We start from the raw sequence: 24,976 nt of genomic DNA, 5'->3' as shown, positions 1-24,976 counted from the left end.
AAAACTAAGTGCAACAAGACACATAGCACTAAGGTTTTGCTTTTGTTTTGTGATTTTATACTCTGATAGGTATTCATTTCAGAGAATGTCCTTATTAGGAAAGTCTCATTCATTTACTCACTCATTCATTCATTCATCAAAGAGTGAGAACTTGCTATTTGCAAAGCATTATGTTCTCTCTGGACCCCGGAACACAATCTGGGTACTCTCCCTAAGATACCTTTCTTTCTATTTACAATATGTACTCTCATGGCAAAGAGCAGCTCACAGTCCTGAGATGTTTGTCATGTATATTCCAGGTTACTTTTAGGCCCTTGGAACCTACCACTGAGTGGAACAAAATGGGAGGAAAGCTGATTCTCCTGTTGTCCACACAATTATGTGCTGCTGACTGCCTTTTCACATCATTAAGATTCTTTTTAGATGCCAAATACAGACTTACACACAAAAATAAATCTCTGATAAATGCACTTTTGAATTCTTCCCAGAGGGAAGTAGTATACAAACTCAGTGATTATTGGAAAATATTACTGTTATCTATTGCTTAAAATTTCTCTTTTACAAATTTATTGAAGTACAGTTGACTTGCAATATTATATTGGTCTCAGTTGTATAACACGGTGATTTGCTATCTTTATAGATCACACATTAGACAAAGTCATTATAAAATATTGACTATATTCCCTATGCTGTGCATTATATCACTGTAAAAATATTTTTTAGAACAGTTTATATTGCTTTAAATTTTTTATAATTATTTAGCCCATTACAATTTCTAAAGTGCTTTCAAATCCATAATATATACATTTATATAAGTATGTCATTAGGTAAATAGCAGGCACTCGGGAAATTTGATTAAGTAAATTGAGTTCTATTCCTAGGACCACCTGAAGTCTGTGGGAGAATATTGCAATAATTTTAAACTGTTATATTGTTAAGAATTCTGGGAAGAAACATAATTTACTCTGATGTTCAAAGAAAGAGACTTCAATGAAGGGACTACTTACAGAGGTGAGATGTGGGTAGGGTTAAAGGAACAAAGAGAGGAGAATGAAGCATCCAGAGACTAGTAACCTCAGAGGGAAGTCACTATGATCCCCAGGCCTGAGGGGACAATGAGAACTGGAAACACGGAGGAGAAAGAATTGTTATACCGGAGGGATGCAGCTACTGGCCAGAACCCCAGGAACAAGTAGGGAGGGAGAGGAGAAGCAGCACAGCAGCCACTCCCCAACCTCGAGAGGGCTTTCCACTGGCCATGCCTGTCTGGATCTAACAGACACAGGAGCTGAAGGCTAGAGACTGTAGGAATCAGCCAACCATGCATGGAGTGGACAGAGGAAGGTGGATAGAAATTGGGAGAGGGTGTGGGGACAACAAATGGAAATTGGCATTGAAGTAAAAAAAATTACTGTGGCCTGGGAAAATAAGATCATGTCTTTTAGAGAGAGAAGGGGATTGTTCTCATAGAAGATGAATGAACAAATGAGTATTTCTAAGCCCTCCTTGTAGGTTTTCTCAGGATTTATGCAAAAATGATGGACAGGAAGTTTAAGAGTTCATTAAAGAGAGGGCTGAGCCCAGGGTTGCAGGTGTCCGTAGAGCTGCTTCTCTGCTGAGCTCTGTGATTGAGAGCTCAGATACCAAGTGATGGGTCAAGCTTGAGTTTCCCTTCCCAGAAAAAGTCTGGCACTCTCCTCTCACCATGAATGACACGTGTTCCAATTTTTTCCAGAGCCATCCCTCAGTACCTATTAACTTCAACAGTTACTATGAATGGTCTAAGATTAATGTTCTAGAAGTCTGCTCACAGGTAGTGCTTTGAAAGTGAAGAAGCATTTTTCTCCCTAAAGAAGTCATTGTTAATGCGCAAAAGAAGCTGACTGTTCCCGAATGCCTGCCATGTGCTGGATATCACTTAGGCACCACCTCAGACCATCTGATTTCATCCTTAACACAATGACACCTCTCACAAAATCAGATGATCTAAGATTGGTTCTACTATCCCCAGTTTCCAGATGAGGACACTTAGGCTCAAAAAAGATGAAGAAATTTACTCCTGTTCATCTAGCTTTTAAAATGGTTCTGCTTCTTGGTGAGGCATCAAAACTCAGTTCCACTGAGGGGGGAGAATATGTGTAAGGGGTGAGGGGGTATAGGAGGACCCTATACTTTCTGCTCAATTTTTCTGTGAACGTAAAACTGTTCTAAAAAGGAAAAAAGATGCTTGATCCTTGGAAGGAAAGCTATGACAAACCTAGGCAGCATATTAAAAAGCAGAGACATCACTTTGCTGACACAGGTCCGTATAATCAAAGCTATGATTTCTCTAGTAGCCATGTACAGATGTGAGAATTGGACCATAAAGAAGGCTGAGCACTGAAGAACTGATGCTTTCAAATTGTGGTATCGGAGAACACTCTTGAGAGTCCCTTGGACTGATTTCCTTTAGTCAGTCCTAAAGGATGCTGATGCTGAAGCTGAAGCTCCAATACTTTTGCCATCTTCTGTGAAGAACCGACTAATTGGAAAAGACCATGATGTTGAGAAAGATCAAGGGCAGGAAGGGAAGGGGACGACAGAGGATGAGATGGTTGAATAGCATCACGGACTCAGTGGACATGAGTTTGAGCAAATTCTGGGAGATAGTGAAAGACAGGGAAGCCTGGCATGCTGCAGTCCATGGGGTTGCAAAGAGACAAAGCTTAGCAACTGAACAACAAAAAAAGCTTTACCTAAAAAGTATCTATTCATTGGGCTAAATTCTGGGTTCTGGGGACAGCAGCCATTTAGGTAGAGGGAGAACAAGGCTGTAGATAGAAACAAACATACACATCTCTTTTGTTGTTTTGCTGGGCAAAGGTTGTTGTGAAGATAGCAACTTCCTCTCTTGGGATTATCCTTGAGTGCAGTCTCCCATCCCTGCTTTTATCTGCCCTTTTCCTTTCTCCTGAGTATTAGCAAGGATTACGGAAATGAAACTAGGGGTTTCATGTGTGATGGGGATGGTAACTGGTATGAATTTGCAGTCCCTAAACAAAGTGCTATAAGTTGGTATGTGCATGTGTGAGTGTGTGTGCACGCATGTGCACATGCATATGTACACAAGCATGTCTTTACCAGATACATGATACCTGGCCCACTTCACTTGACATTGTCTGACTTCTTCAGTATGTGATATTTTGTCATTGTATTAAAATCTTTATTTAGCAGTCAAACACACTTTTGTGTCTAGAATAGAGCACAGCAAACATAGTAAAAAGCCATAATACTCAATGAAAAGATGATTACAGGCAGATTAGCACTGAATGAGATCAGCTGCAAAACAGGCAATTTCTCAGCTACCAACCATGTTTTATTATTCCTGTCTTGATATCTCACAGACCCACGGTCTTAAATGAAAGGCTGACAATTTTGCTATTATTATTGTAAGGCTGCTCTTATATGCTACTATTTTTGCCTTTTTCTCTCTGCAGCACTAAATTTCAATTGTTCAAGGCAGGGAGGGAAGGCATTGGTTGGAGTTACTACAGTGAAGCAGGCTTACAGAGAATATCCCTTAGTGGAAAACAAAAGGAAATTCCTTCTCCAATTGTCATGAGCCTTCACCCACTCATTGCGGGATCAGGGGTGGCCCTAGACAGAACCAGGAACATATAGCATTTTATAAAGCTGGATATCATTTCTTAAACATCAGACTTTTCCTGTACCTTTTAATGAGGTCCATCTCTGCCTGATCCCTCTTGCTAAGGAGAAGGTTCCGGCTGTTTTCAAAGATATCTTCAATCTGGTCTGGCCAGAGGAATAGAGTGCTGTTCAGTTTGATATCCTCTTCTGCAAAACACACACAGTCTGCTTTAGGACACTGCTCAGTTCGCAATGAATTAATTCAGGAGAATAAGAGGTCAACAGCAGTGAGTATAGGGGTGGCAATTAATGAATAGGCCCTTTATTGATGAATGTTACCCAACATTTCCTGAGCACTTACCAAGGGCCAGGCTAGAAGGTAGATGGTATAATCATCTTTGTTTTTATAGATGGGAAACAAAGTTAAGCCAAGTGGTCAAGGTCACACCGCTAGGAGACAGCAGAGCAGATTTCAAACCCAGGACTAACCAACTCCAAAGCTTATGTTCTAACCACTATGCACTTCATTATCTTCCTAGGTTAGGTCTGAGTAGAATCCTAGCTAAAGTTTGGTACTATTCTTTACACTATTTCACCTCATCTGAATTTCAGTCTGGGTTAAAGGTCAGTGGTAATATCAATGCCAGATACCCTACCCATTTTATGGCTCTGGTCAGTTAAAATGCCCTGGGTTTCCTATGTGCTCTTGGGAATTTAGGGGGTAGAGACCACAATGAGGGATTCCAGTGTGTGTTCACATGGTCAAGAGCACAGCTCATGAATGTGCAGGTGGATGGTTATGGGACCAATTTTTCACTCCCAGTCCCTATCTCTCCCTCCCATAATTCACAGGTATTTCCAGATGGAAAAAGTTTCTGAAATGTGACTTGTAGAGGTGATATTAGCTTTTCCTTCAGAACCTGGTCCTTACAAAGTTAGGTCCTTATTGAGTCCTAACTTGGCTCAATAAGCCATGAAGGGGCCCCGACCATTTCTTTCCTCTTAAAATATGCAGGAGCATGAAGGAAAGTGCCCTGGCTTCCTCAAAGGTAGGATTGTATTAAGATTATAGATAAATGAAATCTACCCATTTATAAAAGGACTCTGCATTTGAAAGAGACTTTTTTAGGAACACCACACATAAGATGCAAAGAAAGGCATCTAAGAACCAGTCAAGTCCCTAGATATTTCTTTTTGTCTACCAATAAGATTCTCTTCATTTGATTCAAATTTCTCTGGATAAGAGTGTGGAATTAGTGTCTCTAATATAGAGACACACTTAAAAAGCAGCTCTTCTGATACAGATATTTAGTGGGAGGATTGTGAACTCTTCTTTCTTGGCTCCTTATATCTAAACATATAAATATATACATATATTTGCATGTACACACAGGACATTGGACTTACGGGGCAAGTCTGCATAGTCCATCAAGAACTCCAGCCGTTCAACCGCATCTCTAAGTTGCCTCCTGAGTTTGAACACGGTGACATCGCTGGATTTCTTTAAGAATTCAATGAGGAATACTAGCTCCCCAGTGTTGATAGGAATCTCGCTGACTTTGTCGGCAATGAGGCTGTACTGATTACAGATGCTACAGGGAAAGTAACAGCCATCATCAACATCTAAAATAACTTTCTTATAAAACCCACTATACTAAGCAGACATGATTACTATTTGGAGATTAGAACATGGTTTTCCAGATTTTCTCTACCTGTAAATTCTTGATGGATAATATTCACATGCATACCATATTTAGAAATAATAAAAGTAGAAATGGTAATAATATATGACATATACTATGCCCTTTACCATGCCCATTCTAATCACTGAATGAGTATTAACTCCTTTAATTTTCACAAAATTTTTAAGAGTTAGGAACTATTACTATTATTAACATTTTATAATGGAAGAAATGAGGCTGAGTAACTTTATCCATTACTTTGCCAACAAAGGTCCATCTAGTCAAGGCTATGGTTTTTCCTGTGGTCATGTATGGATGTGAGAGTTGGGACTGTGAAGAAGGCTGAGAGCCGAAGAATTGATGCTTTTGAACTGTGGTGTTTAGAGAAGACTCTTGAGAGTCCCTTGGACTGCAAGGAGATCCAACCAGTCCATTCTGAAGGAGATCAGCCCTGGGATTTCTTTGGAAGGAATGATGCTAAAGCTGAAGCTCCAGTACTTTGGCCACCTCGTGCAAAGAGTTGACTTATTGGAAAAGACTCTGATGCTGGGAGGGATTGGGGGCAGGAGGAGAAGGGGACGACAGAGGATGAGATGGCTGGATGGCATCACTGGCTCGATGGATGTGAGTCTCAGTGAACTCTGGGAGTTGGTGATGGACAGCTCCCTGTCCTGGCGTGCTGCGATTCATGGGGTCGCAAAGAGTCAGACACAACTGAGCGACTGAACTGAACTGAACTGAACTTTATCCAAAGCAACATGATATTTAGGTATCAGAGCCAGGATCTGAACCTGGTTTAACCGATTCCAAACCTTATACTCTTAACAAATAAGAGTTAAATCTTACTTGGTTCAGTCTTGGAAGACTGCACTTTTCTAAGAATCTGTCCATTTCTTCCAGGTTACCCATTTTATTCAACATAGTTTTAGAAGTCCTAGTTACAGCAATCAGAGAAGAAAAAGAAATAAAAGGAATTCAGATTGGAAAAGAAGAAGTAAAACTCTCACTGTGTGCAGATGACATGATACTATACATAGAAAACCCTAAAGATACTATCAGAAAATTACTATTCAGTGAATTTAGCAAAGTCATAAGATACAAAATCAATACACAGAAATCACTTGCATTCCTATATACTAACAATGAAAAATCAGAAAGAGAAATTAAAGAATCAATCCCATTCACCCTTGCAACAAAAAGAATAAAATATCTAGGAATAAAACTACCTAAGGAGACAAAATAACTGTATACAGAAAATTATAAGACACTGATGAAAGAAATCAAAGATTACATAAACAGATGGAGAGAGATTCCATGTTCCTAGGTAAGAAGAATCAGTATTGTGAAAATGACTATACTACCAAAGGCAATCTACAGATTCAATGTGGTCCCTATCAAATTACTGATGGTATTTTTCATGGAACTAGAACAAAAATTTTTCACAATTCATATGGAAACACAAAAGACCTTGAATAATGAAAGCAGTCTTGAAAAAGGAAAATGGAGCTGAAGGAATCAACCTTCTTAACTTCAGATTATACTACAAAGCTACAGTCATCAAAACCTATGATACTGGCACAAAAACAGAAATATAGACCAATGGAACAAGATAGAAAACTCAAAAATAAACCCACACACTCATGGGTACCTTATTTTTGACAAAGGAGGCAAGAATATATAATGGGGGCAAAGACAGCCTCTTCAATAAGTGGTGCTGGGAAAATTGGACAGCTACTTGTAAAAGAATGAAATTACAACACTTCCTAACACCATACACAAAGATAAACCTAAATGGATGAAAAACCTAAATGTAAGACCAGAAACTATAAAACTCTTAGAGGAAAACATAGGCAGAACACTCTCTGACATAAATCAAAGCCAGATCCTCAATAACCCACCTCCTAGAGTAATGGAAATAAAAACAAAAGTAAACAAGTGGGATTTGATTACATTTAAAAGCTTTTGCACAGCAAAGGAAACTATAAGCAAGGTAAAAAGAGAACCCTTAGAATGGGAGAAAATAATAGCAAATGAAACAACTGACCAAGGATTAATTTCCAAAATATATATAAGCAGCTCATACAATTCAATACCAGAAAAACAAACAACCCAATCAAAAAGTGGGCAGGAGACCTAAACTGACATTTCTCCAAAGAAGACATACAAATGGCTAACAAACACATGAAAAGATGCTCAATATAGTTCATTAGCAGAGAAATGCAAATCAAAACTACAATGAGATATCACCTCACACCAGTCAGAATGGCCATCATCAAAAAGTCTACAAATAAATGCTTAAGAGGGTGTGGAGAAAAGAGAATGCTCTTGCACTGTTCGTGGGAATGTAAATCGATGCAGCCACTATGGAAGATGGTATGGAAATTCCTTAAAAAACTAGGAGCAAAACCAGTGTATGACCCAGCAGTCCCACTCCTAGCCATATACTCTGAGGAAAGCAAAATTGAAAAAGACACATGTACCCCAATGTTCATTGCAGCACTATTTACAATAGCTAGAACATGGAAGCAACCTAGACGTCCATCAACAGATAAATGGATAAAGAAGCAGTGGTACATATATATAATAGAATATCACACAGCCCTAAAAAGGAATGCATCTGAGTCAGTTCTAATGAGGTGGATGAACCTAGAGCCAATTATACAGAGTGAAGTAAGTCAGAAAGAGAAAAACAAGTTATCGTATATGGGCTTCCCTGGTGGCTCAACTGGTAAAGAATCTGCCCGCAATGCGGGAGACCTGGGTTTGATCCCTGGGTTGGGAAGATCCCCTGGAGAAGGGACAGGCTACCCACTCCAGTATTCTGGCCTGGAGAATACCATGGACACCTGATCTGCCTCTTGAGAAATTTGATTGCAGGTCAGGAAGCAACAGTTAGAACTGGACATGGAACAACAGACTGGTTCCAAATAGGAAAAGGAGTACGTCAAGGCTGTATATTGTCACCCTGCTTATTTAACTTATATGCAGAGTACATCATGAGAAATGCTGGACTGGAAGAAACACAAGCTGGAATCAAGACTGCCGGGAGAAATATCAATAACCTCAGATATGCAGATGACACCACCCTTATGGCAGAAAGTGAAGAGGAACTAAAAAGCCTCTTGATGAAAGTGAAAGTGGAGAGTGAAAAAGTTGGCTTAAAGCTCAACATTCAGAAAACGAAGATCATGGCATCTGGTCCCATCACTTCATGGGAAATACATGGGGAAACAGTGGAAACAGTGTCAGACTTTATTTTTCTGGGCTCCAAAATCACTACAGATGATGACTGCAGCCATGAAATTAAAAGACGCTTACTCCTTGGAAGGAAATTTATGACCAACCTAGATAGCATATTCAAAAGCAGAGACATTACTTTGCCAACAAAGGTTCGTCTAGTCAAGGCTATGGTTTTTCCTGTGGTCATGTATGGATGTGAGAGTTGGACTGTGAAGAAGGCTGAGTGCTGAAAAATTGATGCTTTTGAACTGTGGTGTTGGAGAAGACTCTTGAGAGTCCCTTGGACTGCAAGGAGATCCAACCAGCCCATTCTGAAGGAGATCAGCCCTGGGATGTCTTTGGAAGGAATGATGCTAAAGCTGAAACTCCAGTACTTTGGCCACCTCATGCGAAGAGTTGACTCATTGGAAAAGACTCTGATGCTGGGAGGGATTGGGGGCAGGAGGAGAAGGGGACGACAGAGGATGAGATGGCTGGATGGCATCACTGACTCGATGGACGTGAGTCTGAGTGAACTCCGGGAGTTGGTGCTGGACAGGGAGGCCTGGCGTGCTGCGATTCATGGGGTTGCAAAGAGTCGGACACGACTGAGCGACTGATCTGATCTGATACAGTCCTTGGGGTCGCAAAGAGTCAGACACGACTGAGCAACTTTCACTTTCAATGCATATATATAGAATCTAGAAAGATGGTACTGAAGAATTTATTTGCAGGGCAGCAATGGAGAAACAGACATAGAGAACAGACTTATGGACACGGGGAAAAGGGAGGAGAGGGTGCAATGTATGGAGAGAGTAACATGGAAACTTAATTACCGTATGTAAAATAGACAATGGAAATTTGCTGTTTGCCTCAGGGAACTCAAACAGGGGCTCTCTATCAACCTCGAGGGGTGGGAAGGGAAGGGAGACAGGAGGGAGGGGACATATGTATACCTGTGGCTGATTCATGTTGAGGTTTGACAAAAAACAAAATTCTGTAAAGCATTATCCTTCAATTAAAAAATAAATAAAAATTTAAAAAACAATAGCTATTATAGTTTTGCCCTCGCAGTGAGGAGGAGGTGGAGGAGTCGGCTCGGGGAGATGGAGCATCGAGCTGGAGCGCGGAGCCTGAGTGAGAGAGCCTAGCCGCCGGCCCGCCCGACGCCGCCACCGATTCCCCTCCGAAAGTCGGAACCCGGGCCAGGCCGGCACGCCGCCCCAGCCTCTCCTTCGTCGTCAGGCCGCGAAGGCAGCGCTCGCGAGCCCGGGGGAGGGACAGAGTGTTGAGCGAAAGTGCTCCGGAAGGGGGCGGCCGGACGGAGCGAGCGCCCGCGAGCGCCCGCGCGTGTGGCGTGAAAGGAAGCCTCCGCTCGGCCCCTTCGCCTTCCCTTCTCTCCCCTACCCGCTCCCCGCCCCGCGCCCAACCCTGAAAGCAGCACCATTTCGGCGCGGCGGCCGATGTCAGTAAAAAGCAGCTCAACTCCAACCTCAACGGGGCCGACGAAACCTCAGAAAAAGAACAGCAGGAAGCAATTGAACATGTTGATGAAGTACAAAATGAAATAGAGGGACTTAATGAACAAGTCAGTGAGGACATTTTTGAAAATAGAACAGAAGTATAACAAACTCCGCCAACCATTTTTTCAAAAGAGGTCCGAATTGATCGCCAAAATCCCAAATTTGGGGGTAACAACATTGGGGAGGAGGATGAAGAGGTGCTGCATTTTTTGACAGGAGTTGAAGTGACAGAATTTGAAGACATTAAATCAGGTTACAGAATAGATTTTTATTTTTGATGAAAACCCTTACTTCGAGAATAAAATTCTCTCCAAATTTCATCTGAATGAGAGTTGTGATCCATCTTCAAAGTCCACTGAAATCAAATGGAAATCTGGAAAGGATTTGACGAAACGATCAAGTCAAACATGGAATAAAGCCAATAGGAAGAGACAGCATGAGGAACCAGAAAGCTTCTTCACCTAGTATACTGATCATTCTGAAGCAGGTGCAGATGAGTTCAGTTCAGTTCAGCCGCTCAGTCGTGTCCGATTCTTTGCGACCCCATGGACTGCAGCATGCCAGGCCTCCCTGTCCATCACCAACTCCGGGAGTTTACTCAAAACTCATGTCCATTGAGTCAGTGATGCCATCCAGCCATCTCATCCTCTGTTGTCCCCTTCTCCTCTTGCCTTTAATCTTTCCCTGCTTCAGGGTCTTTTCAAATGAGTTAGCTCTTCACATCAGGTGGCCAAAGTATTGGAGTTTCAGCTTCAGCATCAGTCCTTCCAATGAACATTCAGGACTGATTTTCTTTAGGATGGACTGGTTGGATCTCCTTGCAGTCCAAGGGACTCAGATGAGTTAGGAGAGGTCATCAAAGATGATATTTGGCCAAATCCATTACAGTACTACTTGGTTCCTGACATGGATGATGAAGAAGGGAAAGGAGAAGAGGAAAACAATGATGATGAAGAGGAAGAAGGGTTGGAAGATATTGATGAAGAAGGGGATGAGGATGAAGGTGAAGATGAAGATGATGATGAGGGGGAGGAAGGAGAGAAAGATGAAGGAAAAGATGACTAATGTAACACTGATGGATTCCAACCTTTTTAAATTTTCTCCAGTCCCTGGGAGCAACTTGCAGTCTTTTTATTTTTCCTCCTCTTGTGCTCAGTCGCCCTGTTTTTGAGGTCTCTTTTCTCCTTTATACAATAGTTCACAACTTATTTGGGGGAGGGGGGGATACCTTGAGCAGAATTCAGTAGGAAAAGAATCTCTACCCCTTTCTGTTCCAAATTCATTTTTATCCCTTCCTGTCTCAAAAAATATATATTGGTCTCTGCCCCCAGTTCCTAGCACCAAGCCCATGAAACCCATGTAATTTTATGGGTGATAAGAGTATCATTTATTTTAGTGAGGTGACTCAGGGTGACTCCTGGATGAGGAGCTGGTCACTGGAAAGACTGAGCCATGATTAGAAGCCTGGAACAAATTAATTAAACTCAAGAAAAGGGTCACTAGAACTTTCAATTTACACCTGGTTGGTCAGAAGCACAGACGCACAACTCGAATTTGTGCCTGGTGTCTGAAATTATGAGAGACAGTCTTATAGGACTGAGCCCGGAACCTGTGGAAGCTGATGCTACCTCTGGGAAGACAGTGTTGGAATTAAGCTGAATTGTAGGGCACCCAGCTGAACTGATTTGTGTGGGGAAAGTCCTCTACACATTTGGTGACCAGCAGTGACAAGAATGAAGAGTTCTATATAAAAGTAAAGGAAACAAACAGAAAACACACAGTAGGGAAGATATGGATTTTTGCTACTCACGAGTTAGACTGAGTTGAGTCTTTCGTTTATACCCATTAACTACTAGACCCTCTAAAAGTCCTGAATATGGGTTGATAATATCATAAATCTGGCCAAAATAACTCCTTAGCAATATCCAGGGATAAGTTAAGCACAACAAACACTGTTTTCTACATGTACTGACAATATCATTTAAAATAAAGATCCAGGGGTCCTGTAAGCACAGGGCTATTCTCTGTCTGGTGTAGTGATGGCATAAGGGAGACCAATATATTTTGCATCAATCTATGGCCTCTCTACTTTGTTGTCACTTTTTGGACAGATTTTCCACCCTGAGGGGAACATACATTCAGACTTCTACTCAGGGCCATGGAATTTCTGATCAATATTTCAAGTCATTGTTTTAGCAACTTTAGACCAATGCACCTATAGTGGAAATGGATGGCATGCCCACTTTATTACCAATGCACTGCAAGGTGCCTCCTGCCTTTATGGCCAGAGCATCCCTTTCCAGGGCACACCTATCACTGGAAACAGGAAGTTACTTCACTCGGCAATCACAGGACAAAAAAGTAGCAAGGCTGGGATGTGGGTTCAGAAGATTCAAACTCACCTAATTGGGCAAGTGAGTTCCACCCCCCCACACCCCCCACCCCCGGGCCTCTTCTCCATTCAGTAGGGTGTTTTATATCTGTTTTACCTACCTCACTGGATGGCTGAGAAGAACAAATGAGTCAGAGTCACTATTTTCAAGGTAGAAAGAAACTTCAGAACTCAATCACTGACCAGGAGTTTCTGTTTCTGGGCTCTTAGAAATCCCCAGGTTTGTAATGGGACCTTTACTTTCATTTATATTAAAAAGACCAAAGGAAATTATACATTTATTTTGATGGGGAAGAAAGCATGGACCAACCAAGGCACCATGTTGCTTGATTTGACAGGAAGTGAAAGTGAAAGTCAGTCAGTCATGTCCAACTCTTTGCAACTCCATGGACTATATAGTCTAAGGAATTCTCCAGGCCAGAATACTGGAGTGGGTAGCCTTTCCCTCCTCCAGGGGATCTTCCCAACCCAGGGATCAAACCCAGGTCTTCCGCATTGCAGGCAGGATTCTTTACCAGTTGAGCCACTGGGGAAGCCCTGATTTGACAGGAACAAATACTTAAGGGAAAAAAAAAAAACACAACAACAACTACCTGATGCTCAAACTTTCCAAAAGGAAGTGTCCTAGTAGTTCGAAGGCTGAAAACGTTTTACTGTCCTAGTCCCAAATATTTGTTCTATAGGAAAAGGAATTGAAGATCCAAGAGGTGAAGCCAGAGAACACAAACAAGTAAATGGAAGGCCTTGGATTCAAAGTCAAGACTTCTGGCTCCCCAAACAGGAATCCTACCATTTCATTACTCAGTCAGAAAGTTGAATGCAGTGGTGGAGAGTGTGGATTTGGAGTCAAAATGAACTAGGTTAAGCCTCAATGGATGTGCCATTTGAGGATCTCTTGGAGGCTCAGTTTCTTTATCAACATAAAGGAGAGAATAATGAACAACTTCTTAGGGTTGGTGTAAAGACTGATTAGATATTGAATGTTCTGAACACCTACACAGTGCCTGGACTACAATGTGTGCTGGAAAAATGGTAACTATTATCATCATTAATTTGCTGATGAGTTTCTGATATGTAGTTTATAAATCTTAAAAGTGCCATAAAATGCTAAATTTATACTTATCTACAAACAAATGAATGATATATAAAATAATATTAATAATGATTATTAGTGTTAAATCATTTTAGTCTATCATTTAAAGCTGTCTGAGAAAGAGAGCTAAAAATAAGACACATTTTGTAACATTCAAATAGAAGCTGAGGCTGCTAAGTCACTTCAGTCGTGTATGACTCTGTGCGACCCCAGAGATGGCAGCCCACCAGGCTCCCCTGTCCCTGGGATTCTCCAGGCAAGAACACTGGAGTGGGCTGCCATTTCCTTCTCCAATGCATGAAAGTGAAAAGTGAAAGTGAAGTCACTCAGTCATGTCTGACTCTTAGCGACCCCATGGACTGCAGCCCACCAGGCTCCTCCGTCCATGGGGTTTTCCAGGCAAAGGTGCTGAAGTGGAAAGCAGAGTAGCAGAAATTTACTGTCCCAGCATCTTAGCATCATTTCCTTTTCTAGTAACCACAGCCTACATCTTTTCGGGGTACCTTCTCTTTCCTTTTCTTGATTCTCATGGTTTAGGTAAGGCTGACATTCACTCCAGAGATGAGAATAGTACCCAGATCTAAACCATCCTCTTGACTATGGTGTTTGCCTTGGTGTTGTCCAAACAATCCAAGTCAGGCCAGTGCCACACCTGCCCAGTGGCACAGCATTGGAAAAAAAGGGAAATCTTTTTTCCCCTGTGAATGAGAACCTGGGAGGATTAAGTCTGGAGCTGCTGGGGCCCACAAACTGGAGAGAACCTGTCCGAGAATGAAGGTGACACAGCAGACAGCAAGCAGAGGGAGGGAGACTACATTCTAATTTGTAGTATTGAGGGCCTGAGGCTAGCCAGCTCCTAAACTTTTCAACATGCAGACTCCAAATTTCTTTTTTACATTAGCCAGTCCCACCTCCTACCCCTTACAACCAAAAATGTATTGACTAACATATGGTCATCAGTAATATTAAGGCATGATATAGAGTTTAAGATTGAATAACAGTATCCCCACACCCAGACAGTAGAAGTCTGCATAGAAGAGATTCTGAGGGCTGACTGTAAGCATGCTGTATCTTCGAATGTGTGACAGGTGGCCAGTGAGAGGGCCTGTGAGCTCAGACTGCCAGGTAATACCTCTCTGAAGTTGTCTGCAAGAAAGCAAAGGCTGAAGGATCAGAGATTAACTGCCTCAGGATTCTTTCCATCATACTCTAGTAGTTTTCTCCTTATTGTTTATCATCTCGCTTGAACCTAGAGTCCCTGCAACCCTCACTTTGGGGGCAGAAACAAGTTGAATTGGAAGTTCAGCCTGGTCATTGCTGGAAGGTGCAATCCCCTTTTTCATTCTCCCGTTTGTGCCAATTACCACTGCTATTTCCCTGCATGCAACAATAATACCTGGTGTTGGTGTCCCGGTTTACATCCACTTGGAATTGAATCAAACGGTCTTTAAGATTTTGGGCTCGTTCACAGAGATCATAATTTAGGGTCATGGTGTCAAGGCAGAACATGGCCAAAGGCACAGTTATGTGCATGGATGCAATTTCATTTCTCCGCTTTTTAATGCTATTGATCCTCTGTAGAAAAGAGCAGATTCAGTAGTTTAATTTGTCTTTAGCCTCTATGCATTTGCCCCTAGCCTCATCCCCAGCCAATACAGTGCTATTGGACTGTCTGTAACATGTAACCAAGATATAAAAAAAATGTCAAGTGGCATCTCCTACCATCACAAAATCCTCAATTTCATGATTTTCTTTCAGGAATTCACTGATGTTTTGTTCTGCCGTGTTATCCAATAAGTCATCATACTTTTTGTATACATTTAAGTATCTTCCATATTGAAGAGCAGAAAATCAAAGATACAAATACAGGTCACCAAATCAGATTAGTCAGAGTGGCAAACAAAGAGATAATATAAAAACTAGTCCAAACTATACAACATGGCAAAAGGCACAGTGAACTGGGAATTCAGAACTTTGCCTTCAAATTCCAAATTTTGCCACTTCTGAGCTACATGAACTTAGACAAAATATTTCTATTTTTCAAAGGTCAGTGTCCTTAATTTTAAGTGGAAACAACACCTCATTGGACTGTTGTAAAGCTATAATATAAAGCAATTAATGCTATGCCTAACATACAGTAAATGTGCAATAAACAATACTTCCTATTCCTCCTTCTAGTTCTAAAATTCTATGTCTATATTTTAAGATGAATATTCGGGAACTAATGAACCTGAAGTCTATTGAATAGAATTCAGTTTCTCTCTGTTGTCAGATGTAAAAATGGCTGGACAGATTTTCCCAAAATTGGAGGATGTTTTGTGACACGCAGTAGGCAGAATTAACTTTGCAGAGCCCAGTGGTATACTTCCAAGAGTTGGCCAACACTTTAGAGACTGAAACTAAGATACAGAGAAGCTTCTGGAACTGTCAGTCCAGAAAAACAAACTATATGTATAAGAATAAACAGGGTAAACAGAGGTTTCTAATAGAAGATCCTAGGTTGAATTCATGAGGGCAGAGCTTCCAAATCTGAGGCCATGATTTTCAGAATAGACAAGCAGCTGTTCTCAAATGGAGGTGATTTTGTCCCCAGGGGGCATTTGGCCATGTCTGAATACATCTTTGGTTGTCAAAAGTAGGGAGGGTCCTACTAACAGGAAGAAGCCAGAGATGTTGCTAAACACCCTATCATATAAAGGACAGCCTCTCGTAATACAGAATTTTTTTGTCTAGTCTTTTTTGCTTCCCTTCCTTTTGTTCTCTTCTCTTGTGATTTGATGACTATCTTTAGGGTTGTGTTTGGATTGCATTTTCTTTTCTGTGTGCCTATCTATTGTAGATTTTTGATTTACAGTTTCCATGAGGTTTTGACATAGCAGCCTACACATATATACACACACACAAACTCACACAAGGCTGTTTTAAGTTGCTGATATCTTAATTTCAAATGCATTTCCAATATCTTGCAGTTGAACTCTCCTCCTTTCACGATTGCTGATTTTGATATATTTGTGTGTGGATGATTTTCTTTCTTTACTGTATGTTTGCCTTTACTGGTGAGATTTCCCTTTTGTAATTTTCTTTTTTCTATTTGTGGGCTTTTTGTTTTTGCCTAGAGAAGTTCCTTTAGAATTTGTTGTAAAGCTGATTAGGCAGTGTTGAATTCTCTTAGCTTTTGATTGTCTATAACGCTTTTGAGGGATTGGGGGCAGGAGGAGAAGGGGACAACAGAAGATGAGATGGTTGGATGGCATCACTGACTCGATGGACATGAGTTTGAGTAAACTCCCGGAGTTGGTGATGGACAGGGAGGCCTGGTGTGCTGTGATTCATGGGGTTGCAAAGAGTTAGACACGACTGAGTGACAGAACTGAACTGAAAGCTTTTGATTTCTCTGTCAAGTTTGAATGAGAGCCTTGCTGCATTGAGTATTCTTGGTTGTAGGTTTTTCCTTTTTATCACTTTAAATATACTGTGTCACTCCTTTCTTGTCTGTGGAGTTTCTGCTGAAAAATCAACTGATAACCATATGGGGTTCCCTTGTATATTATTTGTTGCCTTTCCCTTGCTGCTTTTAATATATTCTATGTCCTTAATTTTTGTCAGTGTGATTAATATGTGTCTCAGCATGTTCCTTCTTGGGCTTATCCTGTATGGGACTCTCTGCACTTCCTGGACTTGAGTGTTTCCTTTTCATGTTAGGGAAGTTATTGGCTATTATCTCTTCAAGTACCTTCCTATGTCCATTTTTCTCTCTCTTCTCCTTCCTGGACCACTGTAATGTGAATGTTGGTGTGTTTAATTTTATGCCAGAGGTCTTTAAGGCAGTCCTTACTTCTTTTCATTCTTTTTCCTTTATTCTGTTCTGTGGCAGTGATTTCCACCAATCAATCTGTTTTCCAGCTCACTTACTCATTCTTCTGCCTCATTTACTCTGCTATTGATTCCTTCTAGGGATTTTTCATTTCAGTTACTGTATTTTTCATCTCTGTTTACTTGTTCTTTAAATCTTCTAGCTCTTTGCTAAACATTTCTTTTATCTTCTCAGTCTGTATATCCATTCTGTTTCTGAGATCTTGGATCATCTTCACTATCATTATTCTGAATTCTTTTTCTGGAAGATTGTCTATCTTTACTTCACTGAGTTGTTCTTCTGGGGTTTACCTTCTTTCTTTATCTAGAACATACGCCATATAGAACATATGCCATCTCATTTTGTCAGACTTTCTGTGTTTGTGGTCTCTGTTCTGGAGGCTGCAGGACTATAGTTCTTCTTGCTTCTGGTGTCTGCCACCTGGTGAGTGAGGTTGGTCCAGGGGTTTTTCAAGGCTTCCTGGTAGGACTGGTGCCTGACCACTGGTTAAAATTCAGGAATTTCTAAATTCCAGAATCTATCTGGTGCCAAGGCTTTCAGATAATAGGGGTAAACCTCTAATTTGAGTTCTGGCTCTCCTATCTATTTGCTGTATAACATTGGGAAAGTTATAGTTTCTTCATCTGCAAATGGGGATAAATAGTAATCCCTATGTAAGTAAGTATTGGCTACTTATTATGTATTGTTTCAGGTCTGTGGGAATAGGGATTATTTATTTGATGATAGGTAGGAACTCTAAACCAATGCCAAAATGGCTAAGTTACAACTAAACCAACTTACTTGCAGGGACCAACTTGATTTTTCTGAAATACCTCGAAAGTTTGATCCACAAAGTCAGAAACCAGTTTTTCATCAGCATTAACAGTTCCAAGTATCAGATTATATCCTTTCAACTCTGGGAACAGGATAGATTCCACCTAAAGAGTAGAAACCACTTTTAAATGTCATAAGACATCCACAAGACACAAGGAGGAAGATGGCATCAAACTAAAATCTCTAGCAATGTACTCATTTCCAGGGATATCAGCTGCATTTCAATTCTATTTTCCCTCAGATGATGCTGGAATCACTCCATTATTCCCTTTAATTTTATTCTCCCTCTTCTTCCTCTTACTGGATTACTCATGTTTCAAATCCCTACTCTTTAAACTTTCATTTCCTTTAAGTGTCCCCCTGGGCCCCCAGTGGATGTTAGGTTTCCCTGCTTAAAGCTCACACTCTAAATTTATCCCTCTTGAACTCATCATAATTGTAATTAGATGAATGTGTAATGAGCTGTTCTAGGTTTGTTCTGGCATATTGATGCCATAAAGGCCTGGATCCTATCTGACTTCTTCACTATGGTGAGAGGCCTAACGAGCGTGGCACATAGTAAGTGCTCAATAAACATTGTGTGACTAAATAAATATTACAGTGGTACTCCTTCCCCTACCAAACACTTTTCCTCTCTAATGATAAGCTACTAGAAGCATGCTTTCCAATTCAAACTCTTCTACTAGCTGACTATGTGACCTTAGGTAAGCTACTTTCTGTGGACTTTCATTTTCTCACCTGAAGAAAGGGAGAAAGATACTAGATTCTTCTCTCAGTTAAGGGGGAAAAGCTATGTCTTTATGATCTGAGGCACAAAATAAATTTTCCCTGAGAATTCAACTTTCTAACTTCTTAATGGCACATGTGTACTTCTAAGAATGTTCTCAGTTGCATGGCTCATGTAGGCTACAAGTCCTTGTTGGGGCTCCACTGCTTTCCACTGCCCTCTCTGCTAAGAAGGATTTTAGTGATCTGTCTCAGAAAAGATTATTCTGAATGCTTTACTGAGTTACATGGGGTATATGCAGTTGATGAGAATGCATCAATTTAGAAAGTGGCAAAAGCAAGTGCAACTGAACTTTCTCTTCCCTCTTTGGACAACCCAAAGGTTTTAAAACCAGTGAAGGAGCAACTTCTCTGCTGTAGCCATACTATAGACAGTGTTTGAAAGCAAAGATATGAATGAAATGGTTTAGGGCAGCATGACTGGAGTATTCACGCAACGCAATAAATAGATCACAGGTGAGCAGGATAAAAAGACTGCCTCTTGGGGGAAGTCTTCAATTGAAAAATGACTTTAAATGTGGCTGATTTTCACTAGGGAGAACAATATGGAGGTTCCTTAAACACTAAAAATTGAGTTGCCTTATGATCTAGAAATCATAAGAGATATATCCAGGGAAAAGTCTAATTCAAAAGGATCCATGCACCGTGATGACCACAGCAACACTACTTATAATAGCCAAGATATGGGAGCAACATAAATGTCCACTGACAGATGAATGGATAAAGAAAATGTGGCATATATATATATATATGCCACACATATGGTATATACACACATATGGTATACACACATATATGGCACACATACATATATATACACACTCAGTCACAATAAAGAATAAAATAATGCCATTTGCAGCAACATGAATGGATCTAGACATTATCATACTAAGTATTAATAAGTCAGAAAGAGAAAGACAAATGCCATATAATATCACTTATGTGTAGAGTCTAAAATATGACATAAATGAACTTATTTACAAAACAGACTGACTGACATAGAAAATAAACTTATGGTTACCAAAGGGGAAAGGAGAGGGAGGGATAAATTTGAAATTTGGGATTAACAGATATACACTCAGTTCAGTTCAGTCGCTCAGTTGGTCCAACTCTTTGTGACCCCATGAATCACAGCACGCCAGGCCACCCTGTCCATCACCAACTCCCGGAGTTCACCCAAACCCATGTGCATCGAGTTGGTGATGTGATCCAGCCATCTCATCCTCCGCCATCCCCTTGTCCTCCTGCCCCCAATCCCTCCCAGCATCAGGGTCTTTTCCAATGATATACACTACTGTATATAAAATAGATAAACAACAAAGAGCCACAGTTTAGCACAGGAAACTATATTCAATATCTTGTAATATCCTATAATGAAAAAGAATCTGAAAAAGCATATGCATATAAGTTGGACACAACTTAGCAACTGAACAACAATAATATATGTATATGTATAACTGAATCATTTTACTGTAAACGTGAAATGTTGTAAATCAACTATACTTTAATTAAAAAAACACACCTTTAAAAAAGTGGCTGACTCTCTTATACCCTGCAGAGCAGTCTGTAAAACTGAGCCAAGAACAACAGTACTCTTTCCAGATAATCATTGTTACTATCTGCTTATCTCCCTGGCTCTCTGATCCCAGACTTCTTGGTTTTGTCATCACCTTCAGTATTTTCTCTTGTATACTTCTCCAACTTTGGCATTTCTCTGGCACTTTGAGTTAGAAAATTCTTCCATGAGGAGAGACTGACCCAAGCAATCTTATTTCACAATTGTGAAAGTAAGGCATCAACTGCTAATGCTGTTTTAAATTCTAATTATTGCAATTTTATAAAATCCTTCCTTTATCTCATCCAGCTTCCTTTTATTTATCTCTTTTCATTTCAGTCAGTGTTACAGATTCATATTTTTCTCAACTTTTGGCTACAACAAATATTTTCTGATATTTACTTTTGTTTCTTTAGTAACTTTCTCACAAATACACTTTTCTTTCGCACCTTGAGTACAGTTTTCAAACATCTCATGCTGATACTTTTTTCTAACTTTTAAAATTCATGTTTATATATAAGGCAGGACTGAGAGGAGATAGGGTACTGTCCACCTGTTGCTGTTCTCAGGTATTCTTCTTAGATATTCAATCTGAAGGGTTATTCTTTTAAAATGTCACTAGCCAGATCAGAGACAATACAGTATGAGGGGTTCAGGGAGGGAGACTGTGCCCTGGGCATCTTTAGACAGAGAACTCAGATCCTGGACTGCTTTTTCTTAGTCTAGAAGAGTCATCAGCATTTACTTGGGTCTGGCTTTCAAACCTGGTACAAACTGTGACCTATGACTGTGTCTTCTTGGCATTACAATTCACTAAATCTACTACCAGCTCCTGCTGGGCTGTCTTGCAGCAGCAGCCACATAAGCCCTGGGCTCTCCCAACACAGCTGCTTGTAAACATTGCTCATCAACAGCAGTGAAGGGGAACTTGAGTGGTGTGTACTTTATCTGTCTCCAAGCCCCACACTTATCCTTCCAAATTACAGGATCTTCTCTTTCATTTCCTTCCTAGGGATATTGATTGTAGGAGAGCTGCCCACGCTTCTTCCCTCTCTGCACATCCAGTTTTCCTGTTAGTCTGACTCGGCTGGGTTAAAAGCCTCAATTTAGAGTTCTCTGGTGAAACCAACTGGAACATGCAGCTTTACATGCTTTCCTAAAAACTCCAACTCTAATCATGAGATCTTAGAACCCTCTAAGTACAGGGCTGCAAAGAGAAGCGTGCTTAAGGGTACCTGAGCATCATACATGGGGAGGGAGGGGGAGTGGGAGGCGGAGGTGAGGTGGGTAGAAACATCTCACAAGCCCCTTCCCTACGTGGGGCTGGACACTGGCCTCTCGCTACATCAACCACCTAGAAGGAGACATAAGATGGAATGCAAAAGAGTCACACTCATGTGGGTGATCCTGCCCAGTTCTAAAAGTCTGATAATAACTGAGATCTGATTAATACAGTCACCCTGGAAAGGAAACTTGGAAAAAGGTTTCCTTTTCTAAGTTCCCTAGGCCAGGAAGGGAAGGTTTAATCTCTCCCCTAGAAGTTAAACAAACTAATAAACAAATAAACATATGGAGCTTTAAGAACTAAATGAGATACATAGTCTTATGAAAATTCTTGGCAAAGTGCAGAGCAACTGATCCATCATGAATTATTAATCCAAGATGGATATGGCTTGGGACACATCTGCCCTTTTGAGGTTGGCATCATGCATGTAACTCTGCTTGCTCACAAAGTAGATCTCAGTGTATTTGTTAATGGGATGCATGGAAATTTTTTTAAGGCCCCAATTCTCTTTCGGGGAGTCAAGAGGGTGTACTCAGGCTATATCTCCCATAGTAAAGCCCTACTTTGCACAAGCAGCCATTTAAACATAACTTTTATTCAATATGTGAATACAAATAAAAACAAATAATTCAGTACTATACCTTGGGAATCCCTTTAGAGTTCTTAATAATTTCCAAGAAAGAGTTACGTATTAATTCCCAGCAGTCATCAAAAGATGGATTAAAGACAATAATTGGCTCATTGACTTCAAGCTTAATCATAATCAGCTGAGGTATAAAGAACTCCATTTCTTGGTAGGGCTCCTCAAAATCATTTCCATCCTTCAGGATACATAAGATATGGTGATTATTACAAAATGGAACCTTTTAGAATCAAAGGAGTGACTTGTACCTGTTCATAGTGCTACATGGGTACCAGAAAAGGAAATGTAAGGTACCATGCACTGTTTCTATTTAAAATAAGGGTTAAGTCTGGCTTAGCCCACCTGAGTTCACCCTCTCCCTCTTCTTCAAAGTATGTTTACATTGCTTGGAAATTATTTTATCAATATTTCCAAATCCTCCCCATCTGTTAAAATTCTGACCAAAATCTCCTCCTTTGGGAAGCCTCCCTGTTCCCCATGAAGAAATAATCTTCTACCTCTGAACTTCCTTATTTCCACTGCGTGTGGTATTTTATCTTTCTCTCATGAGATTTACATGCACAGGATCTGTGTCTGAACCATCTATGTCCTCCAAAATATACAAGGTAGCATTTAGTACATCATAAAAGCAGGCGGCACAAGGGGTAAAGAACCCGCCTATCAATGCAGGAGACATAACAGACACAGGTTTGACCCCTGGGTCGGGAAGATCCCCTGGAGGAGGAAATGGCAACCCATTCCAGTATTCTTGCCTGGAGAATCCCATGGACAGGGGAGCCTGGCAGGCTACAGTCCACAGGGTCACAAAGAGTTGAACACAACTGAAGTGACTTAGCACACATGTACAAGGGCTCAATAAAAATTTGTTGACTGAATCCAAAAGTATAAGAGTTTATCTGTACATCCCACATGGAGTTGCTAATTAGCATATAATATATTTTAGACATTCAAAATGTCAACCTTTTTGCAGTAGAAATACTGATATGGAACTTTAGTGAAGTGAAAGTCACTCAGTAGTGTCCAACTCTTTGTGATTCCATGGACGATACAGTTCATGGAATTCTCCAGGTCAGAATACTGGAGTGGGTAGTCTATCCTTTCTTCAGGGGATCTTCCTGACCTAGGAATTGAACCGGGGTCTCCTGCATTGTAGGCAGATTCTTTACCAGCTGAGCTACCAGGGAAGCTGTAGCTTAGTTGGTAAAGAACTGATGTGGAGACATTTCTAATTCCTAACACTGGCTAGTAACACAAGATACCTTTCATAAAAGGCATGAAAGTGAAAGTGAAGTTGCTGTTGTGTCCGACTCTTTGTGACTCCATGAATTGTAGCCCACCAGGCTCCTCCATCCATGGGATTTTCCAGGCAAGAGTACTGGAGTGGGTTGCCATTTCCATCTCCAGGGGATCTTCCCAACCCAGGGATCAAACCTGGGTCTCCTGCACTGCAGGCAGATGCTTTACTGTCTGAGCTACCAGGGAAGCAAGTGCCTAATAAAATTGGCATGAGGCAGTTGTAAAGTATTTGCTCAAATAATTGATTCTAAAGATTCAATTTACAATCTAGAAATTCTAGATTTGTCTAAGGATTATTGATAAGCATTAGGTGAATGTCTACTATGTATCAAATACCCACACATTTTTTTCTTTAAGATATATTCAATTTTTAATTTTCCCTTTGTTTGAAATTTTAGAATGAAACTTGGTTGAGTTTGAGTCTCTTCTGCTTAGCCAAATAGATGGTCACAATGATATGTATAGATTAGTCCACTGTATAATGCTAATGGTGCAGTCTAAATTTGACAGCACTGGTTCTGTATTTTTTGAATAAAAGGTCAACTGTTCATTTTTACTTTATTTGGCAAAATCCTTAGAACTTAACCTTTTCTAACCAGACAATTTTAAATTTTATCACTCTTTTTAAATTAAAATGGCACACAGTATAAAATACAAAAAAAATCTTCCTTGATTTCCCATGTTATCTAAATTTAAGGGAGTCTATGATGCTTTGAAAACCATCACAGTGTTTTAGTTTTTATCTTAGTGCTTTAGTTTTTATCTAGACTTCACTTAAGTAGTATCATGAAAGTAGTTATTAATTAGGTCAATGAAGTCTTTTGTTTTTAGAGATACCCATTCCAAAACCAAAGAATAAAAGCCCATATCTGCAATGAACATGCACAACACTTCCTAAATAGCAAGCCAAAAGACTGATAACAAACCCTTTTTAATCCCTTTTTTTTTTTAAACAGAGAGGATGAAAAAGTGACCACTCCTCTACAGTAGGAGGTAGACATTCCATTTTATTCACTCTTTCTTTAAAGTAATTTCTCTAGTTCTGTAGATTTTTACTATACAGAAGTAGGTAATTATCTTGGGAAAACTTGCCATGTATTTAAATAAACCATTTTTATAAACTAATAATCACCACATATGTGTTCAAGTCAAGAATTTTACTTTTTGGCCTGGCTTACAGCTGAGGAC

At 40.3% G+C, this 24,976-nt stretch overlaps 1 protein-coding gene and 1 pseudogene across 2 annotated transcripts in view; one reads left to right on the top strand and one right to left on the bottom strand.

The window, feature by feature from the left end:
• DNAH3 (dynein axonemal heavy chain 3) overlaps positions 1-24,976 on the bottom strand; it is a 247,772-nt gene that overhangs the window by 200,462 nt on the left and 22,334 nt on the right. Inside the window, exons 10-15 of the mRNA XM_086375467.1 lie at positions 22,491-22,670; positions 18,191-18,327; positions 15,259-15,364; positions 14,933-15,111; positions 5,035-5,219; positions 3,711-3,834 (exon numbers count right to left, since the gene is read on the bottom strand). Coding sequence (XP_086231593.1) covers positions 3,711-3,834; positions 5,035-5,219; positions 14,933-15,111; positions 15,259-15,364; positions 18,191-18,327; positions 22,491-22,670 — 911 coding nt within the window. The remainder of the gene's footprint in view (positions 1-3,710; positions 3,835-5,034; positions 5,220-14,932; positions 15,112-15,258; positions 15,365-18,190; positions 18,328-22,490; positions 22,671-24,976) is intronic.
• LOC147345302 (protein SET-like) lies at positions 9,635-12,392 on the top strand (annotated as a pseudogene). The gene is made up of 4 exons (XR_015155095.1): positions 9,635-9,665; positions 9,722-9,885; positions 9,970-10,553; positions 10,899-12,392. The product of XR_015155095.1 is annotated as a protein SET-like (transcript).

This window comes from Bos grunniens, chromosome 25 (genome assembly GCF_055505025.1).
Source record: "Bos grunniens cultivar Pamir isolate PY7600 chromosome 25, Bosgru_T2T1.0, whole genome shotgun sequence".
In the NCBI taxonomy this organism is placed as follows: Eukaryota; Metazoa; Chordata; class Mammalia; order Artiodactyla; family Bovidae; genus Bos; species Bos grunniens.
This window is presented reverse-complemented; position numbering and strand designations above follow the sequence as displayed.